Below are 27,826 nucleotides of genomic sequence, written 5' to 3' on the forward strand. Positions count from 1 at the left end.
TGCACAAGCACAGTGCTGCCTGCTATTTTTAGACTCCTGTAAAGGAACAAGACGGTTGCAGAGAAGCTGAAGTGTATGCACACAGTCCTATAAATACGAATAGCGGGCAAATTTGCAGCAACATGTTTCCCGTCCTTCGCCTTCAGAACCCACTGAGGGCAAACACACTGCTGCATTGCTAATGGGCTTTATTTATTGTTAGCAGCTGCGTCTATTCCTGTGCACTGCCCGCTCTGTTTTAGAAGATTTCTCAATGAATAATTGAATGGAGGGGTATTTTTGACCAGCCCCGTCTTGGGTGCAGTATATAAATAGCTCATGTGCAGCAAAGCGTGCATGGATTTGTCAGGGACGTTAGGCCTGGGAGTAGGAGCCTTGTTATGTAATAGGCATGTGACTTGGCACACCACAGAGACACTGCATTGAATGAGCGTGTGTGAGAATCTGTACCCATTGAGTGTTTTCAGAGTGATAGTATACTCACTGGGAGTCCTTTGTTAAGTCTGCTGCAGCTGAGGCAGCTAATTTTTGTTATCGAGTACACGAACTTGCATGTAGCGTTTATGCAGCTCATTGTGTACTCCACTGATTTTACTCATTGCATGTCTACATGCATAAATGAATCGCAGTATTGGACACTGATGAAATCAACATTTGGCTTAAAAATCAGCTGCTCACACACACATTCAGATACATTTGAAGTAAGAATGCATAGCAGTGTTCTAGCTCAGCCAATATGGATGGAGATCTTATGGGCCTGAATAATAACGTGGAGCTCCAGTTGTTGTTGTCCCACACAAATCTGGATCAGCATCAGGAGTCAATAAAAGTCTCTGCTATAACCAATCCGAAAATTCTCCAGTAGGAGATGAGCCTTCTTGTCTCGTGTATCAGAATTTTAGGATCTTGAACTGCAGGTCAAACAAAACACTGTTGATGTCAGTTGACTTCTTGGAGAAAATCATGACCATTACAAAAGATATCTTTTTTTACTTTTTAAAAAAAAAAATTTAAAACTTTTTTTGGATGTGGAACATGAGAAATTTCTGTATTAAGGAGCCGAGAGCCTCAGAGACCTGCTGGGTGCCAGTTAGCGTAGCACAATGAATAGAAGCGGATGAGCAAGTTAGCGTATCTCTGTCAAAAGTCTTCCCATGCACTTTTCTCCAAAAGGCTTTTATATAACAAGCGATGTGCACAATATTTGCTATGAAATAATTTAAAATGACTCAAAAGACCTGTTGTAACTTCGGCCAACCAAATGTTGGCGTCTAGAAGAGCGACTGCTGCTACTATGGTCTAGTTTGTATGAGAGGATGAGGAGGGTTTCTGCTGGACAAACCAAGATCCTGAACCTGATCTATTTGTTGACTTTTGACAGAGTAATGCTAACACTTCCCATCCACCACCATTCATTGTGCTAAGCTAATTATCCGTCAGCCTGTCCCTGTGGATATAAGCTCTCAAATGCAGCACAGACCCTGGAGAGGATCGGCAATAAGCGAATTTCTCAAAATTTAGCAATGGGATATTTGGAATGCTTCTTTAAGGGTCACATCAATTAGTCACATGTCCAAGGCTCAGACCATCCAGGTTACTTTCCTAAAGTGCCACATTTTTACCTTTCTTTGGCTCACTTGCCACAGAGGTCTACATGTAGAGTGAGAATCTAAACTAAATTACTGTCTTTATTGCTGGGGTTTATTTGCAAATGTCCTTCAAATGCTGGATAAACTTGTAGTGATGGCAGCAAGAAAAAAGGCAGATGACCTGAAGTTTGCATTTGTTCTGAAGCTAAACTGTTTCCATGTCTCCCATCTTGTGCTACAATGAATTATTTCACATCCCAATATCGAGATATATTTAGCTCACCACAGCTGAATATAGTAACACTGAATGGATGTTACTGCAAGATATTACATAAGTGAGTGTTAGTGACTTTTTAGTTGCTGCAGCAAAATAATACTGGACCTGATTTCAGAGTGTACGCTGAATTCTCCTGTTGGTTCATTGCTTCAGTTAGAAAACTCTGGAAAGCAGCAGATCATATATTGACCCAACAATTCACGAGAGTCTACACATGCAGGTCGTCCACACTGTGCACTAAACTAATGTGACGGCAGAAACCCTTTTTTCTCCCGTTTCATCTAAATACATGGACATTCACACAGCACGCATTATGTGTCGCTACGCCGAGTCCTCCAGGGCCTTTCTGGGCTTTTCTTCCCAGTTCAGTGACATAATAATGTACTGGTCCTGTGGGGACAGTAGTTTTCACTGCTATTAGCACCATTATCCATTCTTCTTGTCTCCATGTCCCTATTTTACTGTTGTACTTCCCCTCAGCTTGCATTAGTTTGCTTCTGTAGTGTGTTTACTATTTTCTTTCTTTCTTTCTTTCTTTCTTTCTTTCTTTCTTTCTTTCTTTCTTTCTTTCTTTCCAGGCCAATACAGTGGTCAACCGATTTACAGGCAAACTGGTGCAGTCGGCTGTTAGTGACCATCCTACATAAACAGTGAATTATGGTTTCTTCCATTTCTATTTTGAGTTGAATTCATTTAAATCCTGAGTTTAGAGCAAAGGTGTAGCGTGAATCTCATAGTTAGCTCCTGGATGTGCTAACGTCAAGTAGCATCAGGGATGTTTTTCCTTGGATAACTTCAGTTTTGAAGCATTTTCTGGGTTTATTTCCTTTTTTTATGCTTGAAAAAAATGTCTTTTCCTTTTCTTTGTTTGGTAGATTACTGCGGCGCCTCTTCTTGTGAGACCCCAGCGATGTTTTGCGGACTAAAAACCTTCACCTTACCTTCCATTAGTGAGGAAGGAGAGTAGAAACCTTACAAGTTTAAGTTTTCAATATGTTATAAGCAGCATTTTAATCAACGCAGGTCTCTTTTGCTAACTTCCTGTGGCAGCCATATTCGATTTTTGTTTTGTTTTTACACAACTTTAAATATCTGTTTTCAACCTTGATGGATTTTCTTAATATTTTACTCAGCTGTGCACCAACACCATTTGCTTCCTGTGAGAAATGTGCGATCTGAATTGGTCACTTCCTGTTTCATATTGGTTGGATGGTCCCTGTTACAGGGACCCTCCCTCTCTGGTACCGTGGACAGCTCCACGACCCAGCTCTCTTGGACCAGAAACAAACCCTGTGATTAAGTTTAAGATTTTGTTTTAAAACCTAAAGTAGAGCAGTTCAAGACAAAGTTTAGAATTTTAAAGCGTTAATGGGTCTTAACCTTACAACACTTACGTTAAAATTAGTAACGCCGTCACTGGCGTTGGGTATATTTCACCTGATATAATGCTCCTGATAAAACACAGTTTCCATCAAAACGTATTAAAGTACAACACTGCGTGCCAAATTGAAGGACTCGACTGTAATTTCCCAAAATGCAATGTCACGTGAAAAGAAAAAAACGGAACCACGGGGGGAGCCTAGAAAGTGACATGACAAGCAGCGTGCGGGTGAGAATCACCTGACGTCGCTGTTCTAGGGTTGAGAGTATTAGTTGATATCGAGTGAATGAAATAGGCAAAAACACAAGAAGCGCTAAACTCGTCTCATAATTTTTGGTCAAGCACAGCGCTCATTTTACACAGTGACCCAAAATCCAACTCCACTGCTGACCACACTATGGTGTTCATATGAGGTTTTGTTTTTACAGTGTTCCTGTCGTACCCCCATCAACATACTACAAAAGAAAAGTCTGACTAATGACTGAAGACGCCTGCCTGCATTACATCACCGCGTCCTACGCTGGAATGTCCTTGTGGAGTGTGAGCTATGACCTGTGACTATGACACAGCACTCATGATACCATGACCCCGATCTACACCCGCATGACCTGAAACCACTTCTGTCAAGTTGGTGCATTTTGAATGTTTTCTTGCCAATAATGCTGAAAGAATGTCCTTGGAGCTAAGTGGGTAGCACTGGCTGAAAGCTGGATCATCACACAGCAGTCCGACCGATGTGCATGTCGCAAAAAATGCTGCCAAAACTCCAGTAGGAGTGAGATCATATGTGTGATTAAGTAGTTCACGTGTCAACAAAGCAACTAAGATAAATGCAGCAGTCTGTGTCCTTCTTTTTCCTCCTGCAGATAACATCCGACATGTTTTACACAACAGGCCAAGAATCACGCTGATGTTTGAGCCTTTATTTGAAATAACCTGTCAAAGATTTATTATATATGGATCATGAATGAAAAATAAAAGTAAAACATACAAAAGTCCGCATCACGAAACCATCCCTACTTGCTCGAAAATCCTACAAGTGGCAGCTTTAATGAAGGAGGGTCGCACTCTTGAGGGGATCGAGAAAAACGGAAGTTTCATTTTTTTTTAATTATTATTTATTATTCCGTGCAACCGAATCCACGGCGGTTGTCGCACCTGAAGCTGGCCTGTGTTTATGTTGTGTGCTACAGTAGTAGGCCACCTTGAGCAGAGCGACCCGCATGCAGCGCCATGCAGGCGTGTTGAATACGGGAGTTAAAAATAGCATCATGAGTCGGCCGAGCGCCGCTCCGTTACTACGCGTTTCAGCATTCTGCCCTGTGCAGGCAGGGAGAGTCTGCAGGACGGAGAACGAGCCTTCCGCCCCTCATGAGGGTGTAGCTCTGCATCATCACGCTGATCGAGGGGCCACTTCTGGAGCCCTGCTGGAGGGGAAACCCACAGCTTACAGGGAAGCGTCAATTAAATGGTTTGTCCTCCCGGTTATCCATCACTATCAGAGAGCGAGCCACATGAAGGGCTTTCCAGAGCAGAGGAGGAGGCTCCCGTCCTCCTCCCCACATCAGCCATCTTTCCTCGCTACTGCTGCCATCATAGAAGGAGCAATGGACGCTCCTGCTTCCACCTTCAAAGTGGGAGATTCTCCTGCCTGACGTCAATACTGACGCAGCCCCCTGGTCTAGTTTTATTTTTCCAGTTCTTTGGCGTTCAATATGAGCTTCAGAATGGAGGTGTGTGTGTGTGTGTGTGTGTGTGTGTGTGTGTGTTTGTGTGTGTGTGTGTGTGTGTGTGTCAGAGAGAGAGAGAAAGAGAGTGTTTGTGTGTGTGTGTGTGCACTTAAAATCAATTTTATAATTTGATTGGTTATTGGGTGCGCGCGTTCAGAAGCATGAATTGATAATATAAAAAAGCTTGCACTTGCACACACACACACACGCACGCACGCAAGCACACACACACACACACACAGACACGCCGATCACTGAGTTTAAATATGAGCTCCCACAGCATCATTATCGGGGAGATGCTGCGAGCGTGCACGCGCGCATGTACCGTGCACACGGAATGGGGGGGGGGGGTGAAGCGGAGTGAAACGCCGCACGCTCGACATTCCTCCAAGGAACCTCTGCGAGCTTTTTCTTTTTTCATCACGCGCGAGCTAAAAATAGAAACGGGGTTGGATCGTGATCCAGAAATAGATAGGGGGCATCACTCCTATAAAAGGCTCACCATTCAAGAGTACAGTGTGTGCACAGTTTGAAGCACCGAAATGCAGACGCCGTCTTTATATTTTTACCATATTTTGGTGTGTGTGGCACTTCTTTTTTTGATTTTTTTCCTTGTCGCTTGGAACTGACGCTCCGCGGAGGGTGAGTTGTGGAAAGCTTCCTCTGTCTCGCTGCACCTCTTATTCAAACGGTATTTGCTACATTTGTGTGTTTGATATTCACGCCAGTGCGCAGCGTCGGGCGGCAGCGGCAGATGTGACGGATTGATGGAGGCAGGAGATGATGTGTGATGTGTGCGGCTATCAGGGAATCTCCCTCGGTTGTGGTTAAAAAGGGTGGATGTGTGCTTCATCAGAGGGGCGCTGCAGCTGCTGATGTTCGAATAAAATCGGGACTTATCGGCTGCAGAGAGGGGAGCTGTCCACCTGCCGTGGTGCTGAAAAGCTTTACTGTGACTGCTCTTTACGCGGAACCTCCTCTCATATTTGTAAGATTTATGGATGAAGAGCCAAACGCGCGCAGCGACTCAGATGTCGTTGATTTTCTCTCTTTTGTAGGTATAAATTTCTGTACCTCAACTGAATTTACAGCCAAATCGCAGCTACGATTCGCCGTTTTTTTCTCCCCCCCTTTCTCTTTTGTGCACGACGGCGAGTCTTGAGTCGTGACTGCTCAAAGTGAGTAAGGCGCGTGCTGCGTCAGTGGCGTCTGGCTCGGTTGCGCTCGAGACAGATGGGGAGGAATCGTGACCGGCTGGGAGACGCGTCCACGCATGAAAGACTGGACGGCCCAGTGGAAGCGGAGCGAGGGTGGAGCCCTGCGCGCTCTGCGTGGAGCTTTTAGAGCCAGATTAACCCTTTGAGATGGAAGAAAACTTGGGACACTGTGTGTGTCAGTGTGTGTCTGTGTGTGTGTGTGTGTGTGTGTGCGTGCGTGTGTGCGTGTGTTTAAAAAAAAAATCTAAAATCAGATAGTTTACAGTGAAGTCACACTTGTGTCCGAGTATGTAAGGGGGAGTGAAGCAAGTCAGGTGCTTCAGCCTCCTGCTTAGGTAGCCTTTTCCTCGCGCTGCTATTGGAGGACGACGAGCCTCCCGTCCAATGAGATCGCGGCGATCCCTCTGCTGCGCGTTAAAGTCTGTAACGGCGATGAGATGCCGCCTCTCCTCACCGCCGCTCTTTTTTAATAACAAGGCTGCGTGTTGCTGCAAAGCAATCCAGCTTTTACCAGCAATGCACCTCTCTGCACATGCATGAGTGTGTGAGCTGAACACACTTTGATGGTGAAGAAGACCCCGAGGAGCCGGAGCGGATGATGTGGATTTGGGGATGTGGTGTCCGTCACGAATCTTTTTGCGGTCTGGGCTTGCTGTGCATATATGAAAGTGGGAAGCCCTTACCCCAAAAAGCATTTGTGGAGGACAAGAACGTCGCTCATGTCTGGTCTCACTACAAGTCTGACACACACACACACACACACACACACACACACACACACACACACACACACACACACACGCACGCACGCACGCACGCACGCACGCACACAGATGTAGATTATCATTTGCGTCTCCAGCTGTGGTGCAACACAATGTCACAGAGGGCCACAGGTCTGAGAGGAAAACACACACACACACACACACACACACACACACACACACACACACACACACACACACACACAAAGGAAGGAGTGTGTTCAGGCCACTATTGACCACCATCTCCCGCCTCCTCACACACCCGTCTGTCCTCAGCTCTCATGGTCCAGCTGTGATATCATTATCCACAATGTTTGTTTCTTCTGTGCTATAAATAAACATGTTTGTTAGGAGAACAGATGCGGAGGACTGTTCATCACGCAGCAGAAAATAGTGCATTTTCAAGTCTCATCTATTATTCAGCATCAAAATTACATCACCACACACACACACACACACACACACACACACACACACACACACACACATACACACACACACACAGGCAGTTCCAGGTTGTAGTAGAATGTCTTATTTTGCGCAGCATCAAGTCTCTCTGTGATGAGGGAAACATCTGGAATGGATGTAGGACACATCCAGGTGTGAGCGGGGAAGAGATGAAGCAGGTGTAGGCTTTGAATTGCAATTTTTTTTTTTTTTTTTGCATTTAAAGGCTCTCAACCACGTCATGGATTGTTTCATAATTAGGAATTTCAGGGTTTTAATCCTTAGAGTGAGTTTCTGTTTGACATGGTAGTGTTTCTCAGAGAGGTGTGCTGATGCCGCCTACGTCACTACACCTTCAGGTCCCATTCTTGTTTGTGACGAGCAAATTCATGAACAGCATTTATGGATATTTCTATGGACATCATCCTACAAAATATACCAAAAAGAAGTTTAGACTTTTAATTTTTTGTGTTTTCCAAACTCACAGGTTGGCCACATCACATGAAGAAGGACAGCGACTCTGTGTGTGTGTGTGTGTGTGTGTGTGTGTGTGAGATGGAAAAAAAGCAACACTTTTCCATCGTGTACACAGACAACTTGTCAACGTGTTGAAAGGAATGTGTGTGTGTGTTTTTTCTTAACTAGCTTTTCGCAGAAGTCATGTCGCATTTGCTAATTGGATTTTTTAAAAATTATTTATTCATTTTTGCATCAGTCAAACCAAGAGAACGCACAAAACAAACACAACTTCAAAAACAAAGTGAAAGAAAATCGTTCATTAAGACTATAAAACCAGATAAATGGCAGTAATATTTATACAGATGTATATAAGGACCACCGTTCTCCGTGCGTCACATCAGCTGAGACCAGAACTCATCTCTTGGCTCAGGTTCAATCCATTTAGCCCAGTTTTTTGCTGCTTTAGTCCTGATAACGTGAGTCAGTTTTTCCAGGAACCTTATTTTTACCACAAGAAGCTGGAGGGCCAACCAGCTCCCTCTTCTCTGAGGTCACATTTAACGTTTGGTTTTTCTTTAATTGGAGCTCAGCAGGTGTCTCTCTCTCTCTCTTTCTCTCTCACACACACACACACACACACACACACACACACACACACACACACACACACACACACACACACACACACACACTTCACTCTTATCAAACTACATAGATGGAAACACAGCACCTTCAGAACCTGCACACGCTGCTGTGTCCGGACCAAAGTTTTCTGCTTGGGTGATGTCAGAGTTGCGGAGCATCCACAAAGATGCAGAAACCTGAACGTCTCTCGGGAAAGCTACAGAAGTTGATCTGTACTTCACCCAGGGGCCCCTCGCCTCTCGGGTAGGGACCCCTCTTCATCACAGAGAAACATAAAAGAGAATTTACTCTCATGGTCATCTTCAGTGCAACTACATGACGGAGAAGTTAGAACAGAACACACACACACACACACACACACACACACACACACACACACACACACACACACACACACACACACACCGGCGAGAAGGTTTTTGTCCTGTGAGGTGTGGCAATGACGACAACATGATGATTGAATGTGCAGGGTGAAGGATTCGCTTGAGTTACAGGAATTTCTCCAAAATGATTCTGGTCTTTTTTTTTTTATCCACAGTGTGTGAGTGTGATGGTTTATTTTAAGACCATTTTCATTTCATACTTCCCATAGTTGTCATGTACATGAAGAAGTGATTTGAGGTTTTTTTTTTTTTGGTGATGGAAGTCTTTCTTTTTTTCTTCTGCATGTTTTCTGTGATTGGCCAGCTGACAGCCAGGAGGATGACGAGGGAGTGAGGTGGTGTGACGCACAATGAAGGTCCCCAAACGGGGGGGAAACCACAGCCGGCCATATGGTAAGAAGCAGACTCCTTCATACAAGGACGACCCTGCTGCAGATGGTTAACAACTAAAGACTCAACACCCTGTGATTTACTGGAATGTTGCGTTCATTTGGTCCTTTTTAAAAAAACATTTTTTTTACCTGTGTTTTACATTTTCATGTGTGACAAGATATTTTAATTTGAAAGGTCATGACACTGAGAGCCCTGTGTGTGTATACGTGTGTTTGAGTGCGTGTGCGTGTTAATTCATGTTTTACTCGTACAGTGAAATCCTGCAAGTTGTTGAGCAGCAGTAAATGACTGTTAAAGCTATATAATGGGTTTGTTTTCCCTGAATTGAATAATAATGATCAAATAATTTACATTTGATTTGAAAGAAAAACCTCCTGCTCCTTTTTAGGGAGATCTGCAACATGAAAATGCAGAAATAAAATACAATTCGTAGAACAGAACAGCATGAATACACTCCCACCGATCCAGACAACTCTCCCTCCACATGCACTCTGTCGAACTTTGAAATTTAAGGTGTGTTTTATCCACACAAGCTCTTAGATGCTGATGACTTGCTTAACGGATCTATTTTGGATAAACTTGTCTCGTACCATCGAAATCCATCTCTAGATTTGAGACGTATACGCCACTGAATAGATCTCCAACCTTTTCTTCTCACCCTACCTTAAATTACCTTGAATTCGAGAGAAAAACAAGACAAAAATTTGGGTAAAATCTTAAACTAATTTAAAGGTAATTTAAATGTAGTTACACTTCTACGTTTTATCCTCAGTTTCACTTTTACTTTACACCTTCATTTGCTGCTGGCGAGTGCTCCCGTGTCCTTCTGTCGAATCAAATTCGAATTTTTATTTCACCCTCTATTCTTTTGAACGCCTTCTCCTTTATAGTACACACCAGCTTTTGTTGAAGATGTTCAATCCATTACTATATAAAAGAAACAGATCTATGATAAGATGTCCATGTTGTTTGCTCATCTGACTCTTTTTGATGGACCCTATAGTCAAACGTTCTGCTGATTATATATCGTCGCCTTCTTAAAATAATCACGAGTCATTTTTTTCAAGTTTTTTTCAGAAAACACAAAAAACTGGAGACAAGACATCATGAGGAGTTGATTTAAGCAAAAGAAAATTGTCAAAAAAATGACAGGCAATTATTTTTAAGAAGGTGACGATGTGCTTTTCACTGTATGCTTAGTTTTCTAATAAAAGTGACTTGTGAAGCTCGCGTCTAGTTTCAGTGATAAGGTGCTTCCACTCACATCTATATCTGGTCCAATTTCAAAAATAGTGGAGACAAAACATCCAGACCGTTAGCTGTCAATCATGCCAGATCTGACTGAAGGATGTTCACTTGCTTCAAGGAACACAAGTGTATCAACTACTGTCATGTCTGTCCTGCGAGAGAACTTCTCTTTGCTTCAGTTTGAGCTCTGGACCTCCACGTTCACCAGGATCAGCGTACGCAGACACGATCAGCAGCTGGCCCGTTCATGTCCGAGATGACGCTTTAATCTAGATTTCATTCAGGTTCCTTTGAAAGCTCCGAGCCAACAGTTGAGACTCCTGTTTACCATTGCTGCATTTCTATTTTTAGATGCAAAGCTCTTACGTAACGCTCACTCTCACATTATGGACCACTGCTGTCTGCTCCACTTGGCTGAATCTGTGTGTGTGTGTGTGTGTGTGTGTGTGTGTGTGTGTGTGTGTGTGTGTGTGTGTGTGTGTGTGTGTGTGTGACACACACACACACACACACACACACACTATGTTAAATTCAATTATGTCTTGTGTGCTGTAGTTTCCATAGATCAAAATAAAAGAATGAATAAAAGGAGAAAAATCTGAAATGAAACATTTCACAAAAATAAAATTCTCGGCAAAATGTCATATAAGAGTCTTCTGTGTGTTATTTATTACATTTTTCAATTGAAATTGCTAAGTCTGTTTTTGTTGAATATTTACACTACTGCTGTGTTTGTAGATCAAGCCTGTCACTAACACCTCATTTGATTGCCTGCAAAATGTTCATCTTAAATATAGTGTTTACATTAAATAGGTAATAATTAAAGGAAAGGAAGTTTAGCTGAGTTTCATTCTGTGGTTCCTGTTTTCATTAAAAAAGGGGGTGCAAAGTGAAACAGGACTTTTGCACGATAAGAAAGTTTTTTTTAAATTAATTTACCCAAAATGGGGTGATAATTCATCCATCAAGTATATCATTTTGAATTGCTGACATGTCAATTTAAATCTGAAAACAGATCACCGTGATCGTAACGGTTGTCAGTCAATAGACCCTGGAGAAAGCGCTCAAATGAAGAAAGTCAAATTGTCAAATTATGAAAACAATCTTAAACTCAAGCAAGCGCAGCCGTCGTTGAGTACGGACAAGTCTTTTCCACAGAGCACTTTAAATTCCGCCTGTCACTGTGACATGTGAACCTCATTGCAAGAAATCACAAAGTGTGTTTTATGATAGGAACTATCAGCAGAAGAGGAAGAACCAGCCTGGAATAACAAGCGCTCACGCTCTCCAGGATAAAACACAAACACATTTTCAAACATTCAGTAAGTCAACGGGTTGTTTGAGTTGAATGTAAAATTTTGAAACAGAGTTCCAAAATGTTTTTGTATATATATGAAAATACAGATATCTTAGATGATGAATGCAAAGGAGAAAGCTTGAAAATGGGAAGTACAATATTACACGGCTGTCAGATGAATTTAAGAGGCACATGAAGCAACGATCCAGAAAATGTCTGTTTTCCCGGGATGGATGGAATACCAAACACGAGGGAAGTCTCCTTGTCCACTAACTTCAGTGAACAGTTTTGCAGTGCATCTTCATTATATAATTAATCTGAGTCAAAGTCATAATTGGACATAATCCATTTTACGTATGAATGGCATGAAACATGACTGATCATGACTGACAAAGCAAGGGAAATCATTTAATTTCCAAATTTCATTTATTCATATTCTGGCATACCTTTTTGAACATGAAAAATACTTAATGAAGAGTGAATGATAGTTTGCAACACAATCTGAGGCAAATGAGGCGGATACATCACCTGCTAAATAATCAATTAAGAGACTCAAAAACAACAAACCTGAGGATGAATGTATTTCTAAGATGCCTTCCACCACTGCTTACTTCTGATACAGGACTCAGACTGCTTCCTGCGTTGTCTGCCACAGCGCTTTGTTTTGAAAAACAGAGTCTAAATTGATAATTAAAGGACACACAAAATAAAACAAAAACGACGAATATAAATGCGTAACAGTCACAGAAACATTTTATTTCTATAACGGATTTTAGACAAAATACGAGACCGATGTCAGGGATGAATGCGATACAACAGCAGGCAGCGTTAATGTCCTGGTTTATTGAATTATGCTACTATAAACGGGAAGAAGAAGAAGAAGAAGAGGAACCAATCACAAACGGCTAAGCAGCCAACCCGGAAGTAGTCTCCAAAACACTGACGCATGCACTTGCTTATTGTTCTTTACTGGTTTCAGTAATTAAGAGAGTTGAAGTCCTAGTCGAAGCCTTATCTGGTACCACGGACGAAGGTGTGTCGGGCCAGGTATGTCGTCCAGCGGAGAAGCAGCTCTTCGGGCCGTGGAGACGCCGCTGTTTTGGCTCGGTGCTCTGACCGCGGCCTGGCTGTCAGTGTGCTCCGTGTGCCGGCTGCTGTCCGGGATCAGGGTGTGGGTGCTGGGCAACGGACGGCTCGTGTCACCCGCTAAACTTGGGAAGTGGGCAGGTGAGTGTGTAGAGACGGCTGGCTGTCCTACCAACGTCAGTAAGCAAGTGTTTCTCCGCCATGTAGCATATAGGATCAATATAATGTCACGAATAAAGAGAGACGTTAGGACTTCAAATGTTGACAGGTGCCGTGGGCATTACGGACTGTTTCTCTAGAAACGCGTTACGCGTGAAGCAGTGTGGCGTTCCAAAGGTCATTACCTCGCCTATTCTCACCCTTATTTACAGACCTTAGCTAGACGTCACATAACCATCATTTTAAAATCAATTTGAAGAGATTATGAAATTGCAACAATTACCATTCACTAGAAAATCATGAGTCAGTCAGAACTGCCGCCCAGTGAAGCGCAACATGACTTAAGTTGTTTAATCAGCTGATAGAAATCTATACTGACACAAAGGGCAGGTGATATTATCCGAGTCTAATCATCTCTGGTAATGTTGTATTGATTTGAATTATATTGATTAAGATTTAATTTTTGTCTTATACAATATGTATAACATTAACAAAAGGAAAGAAGAAGGAGTCGCATTGCAGTTATAAGAGTGTGAATCCAAACTCCAATTGTTCAAGACAATTTCGGAGTTTCCTGACCTTTGATGGAGCAGGATAATCATCTTCCTACGTGTTCTGTTGTTTTTATACAAATATCCAATATAAAAACAAACTATTCAGAAATCTCTCTATTTTACACATCTTATATTTTGTGGCTACTCTTAGTCACATTTCCAAATATTGGTTCATTTATATTGTATTGTAACGCACAGTGCCATTGCTGACTGACCTCCTCTGGCAGGAAGACACAATTTTGACTTCGTCCCAGTGGGTGACATACGTAGCACACAGAGAGAAGTCGGGAGTGTGCGAGTTCTAAAAACAAATACTCTACGTAGGTGCAGTCAGTCCTACGGTCTCATTGTCTGTCATTCCTGAAGGTGTGTGAAGTGAAGTGTGAACCTGAACCAGCACTAGTGAGCTGTCATTCCACGGGTCAGACCTGCTGATAGTGGAGCCTCCACGCCCTGCTTGTCGCTGCGGCACACGTGTGCTCCAGCTCCGCTCCTCCAGCGTCAGCTGTGGAATGGGCAGAGAATGGTCACTGTCAGTGTGTTGTCTGCGGGCGTAAACCGTAGTAAACCTTGTGACGGGATTATGGCACGAGGGGATTATCAAATCAGATGGAGTACTTGTCCATCTGTCCACCCTGTCCACCGGTTGCCTTGTCGTTTGTCAGGTTCAGCGTTCAAGGTTCACGTGACACTAAAAGGTTGTTAGTGACATCTGGTATAAAAAAGGGAGAAGTTTGAGAACCTTTGCCGTCACATGAAAGGCAGAAGAAGCTCTCTGGGTTACAGTCGTCATCAAGAACTAGTCTTATTTTAGATTACATGTGTGTCAGCCAGGTTGACACTTGGCATTTGGCTCTTGTTCCATTTCATCTAGTCGCTTAGAAGAAGGGCTTTTATTAGTTTTTAAATGAATTATGAAATCTGAGTGGTCTTTTCCCACCTGAACAGCTGCAGTCCCCTTAGTCTGCCTTAGAAACCTGCATGTTTGGAGGATGCGAGTTGTTGAAGTTGCCTTTGATGTCTTTGTGTGCAGCTATAAATGGAAGCGCGTCAGAGCTTTTTTTAGTTTTGGATTACACATGCAAAATGATACAAACTATGCAGTGAGACGAAGGAACCCGTTGGCCTTGTTTGCTTCGTTCATTCACAAACTTTGCCTGACTGAAGTGGACTTGATTGAGCGGACGGCCTGATTATGTAACAGGACCAGAGCCATTCATGAATGAGTTTCACATGAGACGCCTGATCCTCGTGATTCTGGATCACTGGTTCCCACGTCACACTTGTATATGTGTGTGTGTGTGTGTGTGTGTGTGTGTTAGAGTGACTGTGACACTTATATAACAACATTGTAGTTGTATCCAAATGGCCTCTTTCTATCTGAGGCAGTGCTTCTATCATTAGTTATTCATCTGCTGTATTATTTTTACACTACAATGAAGCAGCTGGTTATGCAGACAGTAACTGCTATGTAAATTGAATGTTTATAATGTTTAATATTGGATGGGGGGTGGGGGGCAAGTTTACATCAATAAATGGCCGCCTAGCATCAGTATTTCATTATATACAGTACCCAAATCTACAACCTCAGGTCCCAGAATGATAGTCAGTTGCTTTTTCAGTCCACTAGGTGGTGCAGATTCACCCTGTTGTTTTTTGTTCGGTCTTGGCTGCTGCAGGAAAACAAAGACTGAAGTGAGGTGAGAAGACTGAGAGCCTTCCTTTGTTGAACAAACAACGGATGTTGTTGACACAGTTTTCAGTTGCATAAAAGGCAAAACCAAACCAAACTGGTGTGTATGTCAATATTGAGAGTTTCGCCAATCGTGTGTTTCTGCAAGATTTCTGTGGTGGTGATCTGATGGTGGAGCCTCTGGTGAGTCCCCCCCCCCCTCCTTCAAAAGTCGTCATTCCTTTTTAATCCTCTCTATGATTATGTAATGATGTCATACTCATGCAAACTGATGCAATCGGCTCTTTGTAACTTTACAGTTACTAAATCCATCAAGGCCAGTAGCCCACTCCTCAGTTATTTCAAGCCACAAACATCATCACGTGGGGATATTTTTCCCAAAACGGAATTGTTTACCTTTTAAATATGCTTTCGAAGAAATAACAAACAAAAAAACCAACTGAAAGGGTTTCCTGAAAATGTCAAAAATGTCCTATTTTGCAAAATTAAGAATAATTCCTTGTGGGTTATCATCATTATCTCCCCCCCAATGAGGATATCTGTATCAGATACCTGCGTGTGGAGGTTGGCCGGGTCTTGTATGATTTTACGTCGCTGAGCAGTTTTTAGGGCAGAGCTGAATGGTGGAGAGCAGTCATACGCGTACTTGTGCATGTCATGTTGATCATCTAAATCTGTGTGTGTGTGTGTGTGTTGCTACATTTAATGTAAACTGGAATATATAACAATGAGAGATGTTTTTAAAGTGGGATTTATTCTCAGTCCTGTCATAGTTCCTAACAATTTCGTTTTTAAAAATCCAGCAGCCAAACGGTGGTGTGTTGCTCGGCGCTTCCTTGCCAGTCTAACCTACATTTACAAAACACGGCGGCTCCTAAAATAGACCTTGTTTTATTTGAGTGAAGGGAACATGCACTCAGCTGTAAAAGCCAAACAGTTCATTCTTAAAACAACTAAAAATAACCCAGCTTATGGTTCCCTCATCGTTGTGCCCGCAGACTCTCTCCCACTCCTCTTCTCTGTGCTATTTTTAGCTGCCCCTAGGATCCCCCATGTTCGTGTTGCGCCCCCCCCCCCCCCCCCCCCCCCCTCACTCTGGTTGGTTTGGCTGGGCTGCAGCCCTAGAGGATGCTCGGCACCTCAGCATCATCTGCACTCAGGGAGATGCGGCGGGCAGATGGGTACAGCTAAGAGTACATGGATGGATGAATAAGAGAGGGGATGAATTGAGATATTGACATTACTGCACCAATTACATAATCAGCGTGCCAAGATGACAACAAAAACACAGCTACGTACAAGCAGCAGAGGCAGGACGCTAATAACGGCGTCGCCATATCACAGCAGTGGTAGGATGTTTGTCAGGCTGCCTTCCAGCGGCTAATAAGCATTCATACAATAGGTAGCAGAGGTCAGCGTTTATGTGTTGAGAGCTTATTATAAATGTAAAGGTAATTTTGATAAAGGGCTAAATTACAAACTAAAAGGTTTTTTTTGTTAACCAGCCATAAAAGGGTGAATAAAGATCAACATAAGTAAACAATATTGGAAAAAGCAAACAAAAAAAACCCAAAAAACAGTACATTAACAGCCATCTGTTAATGTACTGTTTTACTCATTTGGAGGGATATTTGAATACATAGCAAGAATTTAGCTTCCATGGTACAAAAAATCACGTCCGCCAACCCCAGAATACTCAGGTCACCACAATCAGCTCAACACGCCACAGCAGAACCTCCCAAAGTTGTCTGAAATTGTCCAAATTGTGGTTTTTGAACCAGTGCTCGAGGCATATTTGACTACTCCTTTCAGCTGAGATGATAAAACCCCGAATCTTCTGACAGAAATGTTGTGTATCGTGTCACGGTGTATCTTAAGACCAACTTGTCTCTGGTAATTTCATCACGTCGATGCACCTTTTGTTAGGTAATAAAAGAGCTCAAGATGCTGAAAGCCCCACTAGCAGACCCCTTGAGGCTGCCTCGTTCATTGCATTCTTGCTGGCTGATTGTCGGCCTCCGACATTTTTAGAACACACGCTAAAAACAAAGGCAAACAAGAAAGTGCTTCACACACAAAACCAGGAGGAATGTCGCTCATTAAGCCAGTCTTGGAGGTAACGCAGGGACTTGTAGTACCTCTGCTATTCTCCGTGGTACTCCTCATCCTCTTTTTTTTTTTTTTTTGTTAAATTTAGCCAGAGGTATGATGAATGGTTTGTTCTGAAAGATGGGACGTGCTAAAAATAGCCTGCTGCTGCTGCCGCCGCTGCTGTTTGTGCCAGGCAATTCCAGGGCATCTGCTCAGCTGCCACAGATGACAGAGAGGACCTCACTTTCCCCTTGCCACTCCCCCCCCCCATCTCAGCTGCTCCCAACACCTCTGCCTCACATTCAACCCCTCTGATGGTGTGGGTGTGTGTGTCTGTGTCTGGGAGTGTGTATTTCACGTCATATATCTTTTTCCTGTGTGTCTGTTGGTGGCGCTCTTTGTCCGTAGCAACGATCCTTCTTAGTATTGACTGCAGTTTTCTACACTGATCTTCCACTGCTGAAATATTTCCCATCGTCCGTCTTCATCTTGATTTCACATCAAGAAAAAAACAACAACAACAACAACAACAAAAAAAACCCAGACATTTCGAGGATCTTTGAAATGACACAAGTAAATATAATAGAAATACACAAACCTGGTTTCCCTGCCTTTTCTCAGATGAATGGTCCAGCAAACTGAAAGAACCCAGATGTGTCGCTATCTGGGACCTCCAAGTTAGGGTCTGAAAAATTTTGGAGAAGTTTCTTGTGACCGTGACAATGTGTACCTGACCTTTCCAAAATCAGTGTGTCATTTTTATCCCTTTAGTTGTGACGGGAGCCACAGATGGGATTGGCAAAGCCTATGCAGAGGAGGTACGTTTACGTCCACACACACTTCTATTTAATTCTACGTACAGGTCATTTCTACTGGGAGTGTTTAATTAGAAGAGGTTAATCATAACCACAGGCCAGAGTAATGTGCTCTGTCTTTGTAGCTGGCACGCAGAGGCTTTGCCATCGTGTTGATCAGTCGGTCTCAGGAGAAGCTGGATGATGTGGCCAAAGCCATTGGTAAGTGGAACACTCAATAAAATGGCGTACGGGTTTGAAAATAGTTTACATTTAAGCCAAATGTATTTGTCTAATGCATGAAAATGTTCACTGCATGGAAGAATTAACAAATAAATTCCAAATAATCCCAAACTTTTTAGCCAGGCAGTCAGCAGATTAACCGCTCTATCTTTCGTGCTGAGTGTGAAATGTTGCCTTCCTATTTCACTGGTGTGCCGTCCAGCAGTCCAATAGGACTGAATGAGACGTTGCAGTTGAATTGCATGTGTAACACAAGTGATCCATTATTAAATGGAAATTCAGCAGAGCTCTTGTGTTTTGTGGGTGTGTGTGGGGATGGGTGTGTGTGTGTGTGTGTGTGGGGGGGGGGGGGTGCTTCTTCCCCTCCTCAACCTTTATTTTTAAAACCTTTTACCTCTGGGTTGGTTTCAGACAGCCCAGGTGAGTCAAGCTGGATGAATTACTCGGCCATGCACTGAACCTAATATGTCTCAATATGACATACGTGCATTTTTTTTTTTGAAGATTTGACTTCACGCTAGTAAATATTCATAAAGGTTGGATTAAACTTAGTTTTTAAGGAAGACAAAGAAAAACGTGGCAAAGTGTGAAGCAGTGAACTGCAGCGTCACCGATCCCCCGACCCCCATCCAGACATCTTCCTCGACACCACAGCATGCTTCCTCTGAAACTGGGCATCACTTCATCTAAAGAAAAACACACACTTTTGAAGTTCCAGAAGCTCATGAAGCTACAAATGGGATTCCTCATCAACACCACTGTAAATATTCTCTCATTACTAGGTTGAATACATGGGTCACGACGGTCTGAGGCAGGACTGAAGCATGTCGCTCAACTGTCGGCTTTTTAGAATGTAAAAAGATGTATCTAGATGTGTATCAGATGTGCGTATCAGTTGGTGAGGTACACAGACCTTCTTGCAACTCTATGGTAATCCCTCCATGGAATTTTAAATCCAATGGGAAAACTGAGATGATGTCCTTTTTGACCTTTTTTTCTGTGCATTTTAGAGGGATTATTTCAGGTTTGTTTAGTCAGAAATGCTATAATTCATGATGTATACAGTAAACCCAAGCCAGAGCTGACGGCTGTGTGTATTCCCCCTGTGTACATTGATCAAGGTCTTTATGTGCACTTGTGCCCTCAGAGAGCAAATGTGGCGTGGAGACTAAAACCCTGGCAGCAGACTTCAGTACTGTAGATATTTACCCGAGGATTGAGCAGGGCCTGGCGGGGCTGGAGATCGGAGTCCTGGGTAAGATGCAGCAGGTCACCTCACTTTTAATCAACTGCAGCGGAAAAGTTTCATTAGGGTGAAGCTCTGCAGACGTGACGAGTGTATGCGCTGTGATAAATGTGGATTGTTTCATGTCCGCACAAAGGCTCATTCGTCCTGATTTCTTTAGCCCTCTGCTGCCCTCTTAAGAGTGGAGAGGGTAATAACACCATGAGCTGAAATGTCATCTCCTCCTCATCCTTCACTGCATTGAAGAATCTGTAGGATTTGAAATACCGTGTATGTTATCTTTGTGTCTTCTGCTCGACAGTGAACAATGTGGGGATATCTTATCCTTACCCTGAGTTCTTCCTCAACATCCCCAATGTCGACACTGTAAGTTGAAGCTTTGTCAGCATTCTAATAGCCATGAAACACAAAGCACCTGTAAATATGAGACACTGGACCGCCGTATTCCACAACATGAACAGCATTTAATTGAAACTTTCCGTAAAGGAGTTTCCCTCAGACGGTAGTGCCCAGTTCCACCACCAGGTGGATCCTTTCCAGTGGCTCAGAATCGGACCAAATCCAAAATAATGATGAATTTGTACATGACAAAGTATTTAATTACACGTTGTTCCTCTGGTACTTCAGAAAATATTTGTCATTAATTTATTCTCTACTGAAACGCTACAAGACATGTTCAGCTGCTATTAGAATGGACATCACGTTGCACATCATGTCTCAACAGTAAGAGGATGTAACACTGCTGTTGTTTTTGTTTCAGTTCATTGACACCATGATCAATGTAAACATCACATCGGTGTGTCAGGTGAGTGTTACAGCAGCAGAGGAAGCTGCTCTACATGCAAATAAATCCCAAGTAACAAGATAGTAAAGCTTCTCTGGCTCCTCGTGCGCGTCAGCAGCCGTGGTGTTGTTGCTGGATGAGTGCTGAGACAGCCGACATGGGTTAAAAGCTCCAGGCTTCTTGTCCCCCATGTAGGTGGTAGGGGGGCAAATGAGGAAACGTAATCTTTTATTCATAGATTTAGTCATTTATTTTGGTCTGCCTTGTCAGGTAATGTTCCTGGATTAATTCTCTTCAAAAAAAAAACCCAAACACTCCCAGTGATGATCTTGCCTTCAAAATAAAAGCAGCAGTGCTTTATTACTACTATTATTCTGTCAGAGGTGGCAGGTTATCTGAAAAATTATGCCCGCCCAAACTTTGCAATGTGGAAGTGAGCATGTAACCTGTCACCCAAAGAATTGCTTCACAGTTGATTGGATGACTTGTCTGACTTGACCCAATCAGCTGTGTTGCTGTGGTGACTCCTACCTCCCAACTCTGATGAACCACCGGCGGTTCAGGCTCAAAAGCAGAACTTGAGGCTTGACGTGACACTTTCTCACGTGACCTCATGTGACCAGCTGCCACGCTAGGAGTTCTGTCTCACCTACATGGAGGCCAAACGGAAGAGGAAGCCATGAATTAGGAAAGGAATAAAACGCAAAGGATTAAATGCAGATTCCAGTTAATCTATATATACATTTCACTTGTAAATGTTTATTTTAGCATCTGAATTTCCTTTGAGTAATTACTACACACACACACACACACACACACTCATGTAGTGACTTAGTGTCACTTCCGTCCCTCTTCTCCACGTTGAGCAGCAGCTCCCACAGCAACAGCTGAAGTCCTCCCACTCTCTTAACATTTAATTTATGTCATTCAGTGGTTCCTTAAACTGCTCCCTCTGCTATCATTATTATCACTTTATTCCCTTTGTCTTCCCTCCACAACCAAATCTGCTCACACAACCCACACACGTTACTAATGTCGATTCACACCTCTCACATGCTTGTCAGCAGCCCACACACCTTCACGACTCTCCGGTCTCGTGCTTTTATGCTGGTTTTTACACTTGTCCCCCCTTTCCTTCTCCCCGTCCCCCCTCTCTCTACCTCCCTCCCCCTTTCTCCCTCTCTCTCCCGCTCCCCCCCCTCTCCCTTGCTCTCATTCACCCAGATGACGCGTCTTGTTTTGCCTGGAATGGCAGAGAGGTGAGTTTATCTGACGTGAGCACAGCGCATGATTTATGGTTGGATTGCTGCTGCTGGGAAGTTTCAGTGTGTAAAGCGACGCAACATCACAACCGGGCGATAAAGACACCATGTTTACTGCCATGCGGGAGCTTTGTCATACCAGCTCATTATAGGCACACTAATGTTCCACTATTTGACTGAAAACGATATATTCCAGATTTGATTAGGGTCATGTAAACAGCATATTCCAATTGTTGTTGTCGGTGGGTGTTTTTTTCCCCCCTCAAATTCAGCATTTTCAGATTGAGACATGTGGGATAAGCTGATATCATTCAGGTTTCAGAAGCGTTTTTGCACATGTAGAAAGCATATTCTTAATCTGCGTGCAGGGTGTTTAGAGCATTCGGTGACCTTGCACCACAAAGCCTCTCGCCTGTTTACAGCCAGGTGCAGGCAAGCCAGCAACCCAGCTAGGCATTTAATATTTGCAGCTGCATGTAAACAGGATTATTAGCGGTGTGAAACAGTTTAGTCTGAATATTGTTATTTCAGGCAAAGATAAAAATGGGACAATAGAAGGATATTAAATGCATGTAAACACAGTCAGTGACTCCTAATATGTGAATGCTAAACACACTAATTCTCCATATCTCAGTTTATCTTTGTAGCATTCATGAATCAGCACTTCACCAAGGTTCTGAGGTTGATGGGAATGTCTTGGCTCCAGCAAAAATCTAAGTATGAGTTGTAGAGGCTGAAGAAGACTCAGAGACGCAAATGCAAAGAGATTTTACACTGGAGATTTTAAGGGAGCGTCTCAGTCATGAGGATCCAGCCAAAATTCCATGTGTTTTGGAGCAACTGAGCAACAAAGGTCGTGTGATGACCCAAACATAGTTTAGGGCTCATACTGCTAAAAGGCTTTTGGGAGCTCTAATCAGTTCGTGACAGACACTGTGTATTTGTCATTCGATCGACCATACGTGTGTTCAAATCTGCACAATTATCTGATCAAATGACCTAAACCTGCTGGACAGCCATTTCAGAATATCACCCACTCCTGTTTAAATATAGAAAACTCATGTCAAAGGAATCCCATACAGGAACACAAAAATCTTGAGCTTTGATTATGAACATTATTAAATATTTTCCCAACTGATTAGTCCCAGTTCTTCGGTCTAAAAAAAAAAAAAAAAAAAATCCCCATAATGTTGAGAATGTTGACTAAAGCTCTAAACTACAACTTCACTATTGTCACATTAACAAATATCTACTGACGTTGATTTGAGGTACAACCAGAGAAGTTATGCAAACATTTCAGTGCTTGGCCCTTTTTTTTTTTAACAGGTCTGAACTAATATTTTCTGATGCTGAGTCACCTTCTGTGTGCTTTCAGGAAGAAGGGGGCCATCCTCAACATCTCGTCTGCCAGCGGCATGTACCCCGTTCCTCTTCTTACTGTCTACTCCGCATCTAAGGTCAATACTCCATCACCTTCTCACTCAAATGGGATCCATCGGTTCATTTCAGCAGCATGAACAGATGTCGTCAGACCTCTCAGTGTTTCCCAGCAATATGGCTGGCATAACAGGGATAAAGTGAGGGAGGACGTCTATTTTTTCCTGATGTTCAGCTCGTTTATTCACCGCTGCCTTAATTCCTGCTTACAAACTAAAAGTGCTCACAGATTCGACTGCAGCTGAATAGTGAGTTTCAAACACAATCATCTGGAGTTCTTAAACCTGCCATTGACACTAAAATGACCTCATATATGAGCTCTTTCCATGCGTGTCACCTCAGTGCCATTGCTCTCTGGTATGTTTGGTACTTCTAACGAAATTTTTTCCTTCTTCTTATGTTCTGACTTCATCTAGGTATTTGTGGACTTCTTCTCACGAGGACTGCAAGCTGAGTACAAGAGCAAAGGGATCATCATCCAGGTACATCCAAAAACACACACCTGATGCTACTAGCTTGCGCGGTTGCGAATAAAGTTTCGCAGCTCAAACAGGAGCCAGTTTTACACAGCCGCTGTCGCTGTGTCTCACAGGCTCTGTAAAAACCTCAGCACTTCACCACTGAGGTAGTCTGAACACCTTGTCTGTGTGAGAGGTAGAGGAGGGACATCAGAATGTCATATAAAGTCACACACTTCATTCATAAGTGGACCTGATGCGAGCAGCCAGGCAAAGAAATATCCTCCGTATGTTTTCCAGTGAGGAGATACTAACAGTCCCCGTGCATCAGCGAAAACTCGTGCACCTCCGACTTCGCATCAACACACACGTCCTTCAGTCAGCAGGCGCTAAGCTAGAAAGATTGATGATCTTATCTGATCCACCGTAGCTTTATAAAAGCAGGTCATCAAAAGGAACAAGGTTTAGAGGGACATCGTGGAGCGTACAGCAAATCACAAAAATGAATCATTGACTCACCGACGGAGGGTTGAAACTGACGGTAGTCATCCGTAAATAGCTTAAACCTCTCAAATCACTAATTATACAGCAGATGATTGCAGTTAGGCTTCAGCGTGTCGGGTTTTAATAAATAATTAGGATACTAGTTAATCATTCTCATAATCACTGAGGTCCTCTACTTTTTTTCCAGAGTGTTCTGCCCTTTTTCGTTGCAACCAAGCTGAGTAAAATCCGACGGGCCACCCTGGACAAGCCCAGTCCAGAGCGCTACGTTGCTGCTGAGATAAACACAGTGGGGCTGCAGACTCAAACCAACGGCTACCTGCCCCACGCCATTATGGTTTGTATCATGGGAGGAAAGAAAATGGACTTGATTTGAAGCGACTGGCTCTAATGGCACCACTCAGAGCTTGTTTTCCCTCCAGAAGTGATGCATCTTACACCAGCACTACTCAAGACTGGTCAGTCAATAACACTCATCAGAAATAAGGCGACTTCTTTTTAAAGGTTGGTGAAGCTGCTGGGCTGAAACCTCATCAGGCCGCAGGCTGATTTTAGATAAAACAGCGCCATCGCAATATCTGCATCCCGCATTGCTGAGGGCTGCTTTGTGCAAAATGAGAAAATTAATTTGTCTTTGTGAAGATCAATAAAAAAAAAAGTAAATACACGTGAAAAAAAAGTGCTGTATATGATGTGGAGTAAAAGACAACCACAAACAACAACAAATACAAAGAATAGTTGCATAAAAGAATGAAATCCAAGGGGAGTTGTACAAACGCCACCCTGATAATCCCGACCACGAAGCAGACGAGAGCAAAGGTCAACCACTGCCAGTCGCGACCGGTGCCACCAGTCAGCAGGTATGAGCAGTGTGTCTGGCCGTGCTGTCAGTGGACCACTTCAGCACACTCAACAATTGCAATCAGTCCAAGTCATTTTCACACGTCCACCCTAGATTGATATTAATTCAAGCACGTTTCAGCTTCATCACCGTCGACATGAGGTAATGATCGAGTTATACAGTTATCAGGAATGGATGAATGCAGTGAGTAAGTGCAAGAACCTTTTAAATATTGCTTTCATTTCAAAAGATGATGAAAAAGAGTGGGTGGCTTTGAGCTGCCATGCGAAGACTATTTCCCTCAGTACTGAAGCAGTAAATGTTCATGTGCAACAGCAGAGTAGAGCAATACATACAAAGCTGATACAAACTACTGAGTCCCGGGAGGTTATCAGATTTTTGGTAACATAACTGAGTTAAAGTTTAAAAACCAAAATGTAACCTGGAGCGACTTTCCCCTTGGCCAGGCGTCACTGGAGAAGATCTTAGGCTGTAAAGAGGCACAATTGCTTTAATTAGCCTTCACACAAACCTCCTTGCAACAGTTGTTGCTCCTGTGGGTTGAAACTGAATAATGAATGCTAATCTGTTATTTGTAAATGCCACCAGCTGACCATGTAATGTCCCTCTGTAGGGCTGGGTGAGTACAGCTCTGCTCCCTGCCAGGATCCTCAGCAACTACGTGATGGCCATGGGTCTGTCCCAGCGCGCCCGCTACCTCAAGAAGCAGAAGCAGGGATAGACGAGCAACAGCAGGCCAAGGGGACCAGCTGGGCGTGCGTTTCATCTGACTACCGTCGTCATCATCATCATGGACCAAGACGGGAAAACGTGACCGTCTCCCTGGAGTCGTAGACGAGACCAGGCGTTCAAACCAAACAGTGCTCAGCTTTAACGACTGCTACACCAACATGCACCTGAACTCTCAGTATTAACACCAGTCTGCAAAACAACTGACATTAAGAAATAAAGGGATTCGGAGGTCGGAGGTCAGGCGGTGAGTGTGGACTGCAGCATGTTGGCAGCGTACAATAACGACTGCAAGTACGCAGCATTCTGACCATCTGGAAAACCTTATAATAAGGGTATGTTGATAACAGTGAATGCCTACTTGCTGTATATTGAGATTGCTAAATGATGCATTACATAGATATGATAATTGATTAGCGATGCATAATTAAACATTTATCAATGCTCTTTGTGACTCTTGTAAAGCAGGAATCCCTGAGTAACATGAACACCACGCTAACATGAACACCGTTAGTAAATCCTTACTCGTCACGTCCTGTAGGTTAACTAACTTATTAAGAGACCCTTATTGTAACATGTAACCAATTTAAAAAACAAACAAACATTTAATGCTTTCTCAACATTTAATGATGTGGGCTTTTTGTTCACCAAAGTGATGTTAAAGCTTCTTGTTCGTTTTTGTTTGTACCATTTAATTCATGTCGGGTGGGAACGGATTCACTCAGTTTTCTTCTCAAGTTGAAATCCTAACTTTTGTTTGTTGAATATCTTCCTTGATGGCATCTAAGTGTTGGTGAAGGGACCCAATTACATTTCATTTGTTTAGACAAGAGGAGGCTGTGTTGGTGGATAGACAGCATAGAGCATAAATGTGTGTGTGTGTGTGTGTGTGGTTACTTAATAAAATGACTTTAAAATCAATTCCTGAGACGTATATGGGTGGTGTGTGTGTGTTTTTGTCTAGCCTACAATGATTGTGTCAAATCTTCATGACTTGAATTCCATGAAAAATTATTGAAATTGAATGTGGAATGTTTAAGATTTGAAAAGTGCTTGGATTTTGAACTTATAATTGAATTACTTTTATATCAAATCTGGGTCACTGACACATTTGTGGAAGTCTGGTGTGGTTTGCTGTCAGCCCTCAGAGCCCCGCCGTGGAGCCATGGGGAGCGAGAACAGGTCAACAGCAGATGCCACATTGACGTGTTCAGCTGAGCACCATCGTGTTTTCCTCCTAAATCTGTGACAAACACATTTGGGCATCTCGTAAAATAAAAAGTAGAGAATTTTAATGGAACATTTCCATGTGCTGTTTAGTATTTTGAACCATTTTTGACCGTCTGACAAGTGATAAAACAGGTCAAGACTCCCTCCAGAGGAGCCCACTGAGACCTTGATCCACAGAGAAAAACTGTGGAAAAAAGTGCTGTGATTTGGAATCCAACATTTTTAATGAATGAGATTCATTTGTAGACTGCAGCTGTGCAGCACTGGACAAGATTGGAAAGGATTTTTATTTTTAAAGATCCTTAAATTTGGGACGTTTCTCCTTTGAAAACCTGGGAATATACATATGGAAAGACAGTTGTATCACATTTGATTAGCCCAGGCTCAGATATACGATATTAATGGAAGATATTTGGTTACGCGCTGTTCCAGACACTGCAACAAGAGAGTGAATTCCATACTGAAGCTTCTCTAATGCCCTGGTGCTGCTTATTCTGTTCTGTGAAGACATTCAGGATGAAAGCAGAGCTCTCAGGCATTGTTAGTATTCAATATTTCTACGCAGTAGAAGCGAACGTGAGAATCCTGCTGCACTCAGGCACTTGCACTCCCATCACCTTGGTCACCAAGTTGAGTGCAGCACTCATCTCTATCATCCCCTGAAAGAAAGTCATCAGATGTCTGTGTGATATGTGAAAATACCTCTATAAAAACGATGAAATGAACCCTTTTCATGCACCTTTGGGGAGAAAAAAAAAAAGATTTCAAAATTGGTTTAAAATTAGTAATATGGTATCCATTGTGAGAATTGTTTGAAGTTTTCATCTATAATCTGAAGAGACAGCGAAGAGTACTGCTGCATGGTCA

At 42.9% G+C, this 27,826-nt stretch overlaps 1 protein-coding gene across 1 annotated transcript; it reads left to right on the forward strand.

Moving 5' to 3' along the window:
* The first annotated feature begins 12,719 nt into the window (after positions 1 to 12,719).
* Positions 12,720 to 26,692, forward strand: hsd17b12b (hydroxysteroid (17-beta) dehydrogenase 12b). The gene is made up of 11 exons (XM_086179258.1): positions 12,720 to 13,054; positions 18,182 to 18,228; positions 18,351 to 18,426; positions 19,595 to 19,702; positions 19,995 to 20,059; positions 20,454 to 20,498; positions 21,702 to 21,736; positions 23,115 to 23,196; positions 23,593 to 23,658; positions 24,326 to 24,475; positions 25,614 to 26,692. Exons 1-11 carry the CDS (start codon positions 12,877 to 12,879, stop codon positions 25,719 to 25,721), a joined length of 960 nt encoding a protein of 319 aa, XP_086035384.1. The 5' UTR covers positions 12,720 to 12,876; the 3' UTR covers positions 25,722 to 26,692.
* Positions 26,693 to 27,826: the final 1,134 nt, after the last annotated feature.

This window comes from Aulostomus chinensis, chromosome 2, assembly GCF_037954235.1.
Source record: "Aulostomus chinensis isolate RoL2024-O1b breed Wild chromosome 2, RoL_Achi_v1.0, whole genome shotgun sequence".
NCBI classification, from domain to species: Eukaryota; Metazoa; Chordata; class Actinopteri; order Syngnathiformes; family Aulostomidae; genus Aulostomus; species Aulostomus chinensis.

Bases quoted from the DNA above. Each gene is read 5' to 3' on its own strand.
- hsd17b12b (XM_086179258.1), top strand. From the start codon at position 12,877: ATGTCGTCCAGCGGAGAAGCAGCTCTTCGGGCCGTGGAGACGCCGCTG. The intron at 23,659-24,325 runs GTACATCCAAAA...CTTTTTTTCCAG, and splicing joins GCAAAGGGATCATCATCCAG to AGTGTTCTGCCCTTTTTCGT. The intron at 24,476-25,613 runs GTTTGTATCATG...GTCCCTCTGTAG, and splicing joins ACCTGCCCCACGCCATTATG to GGCTGGGTGAGTACAGCTCT.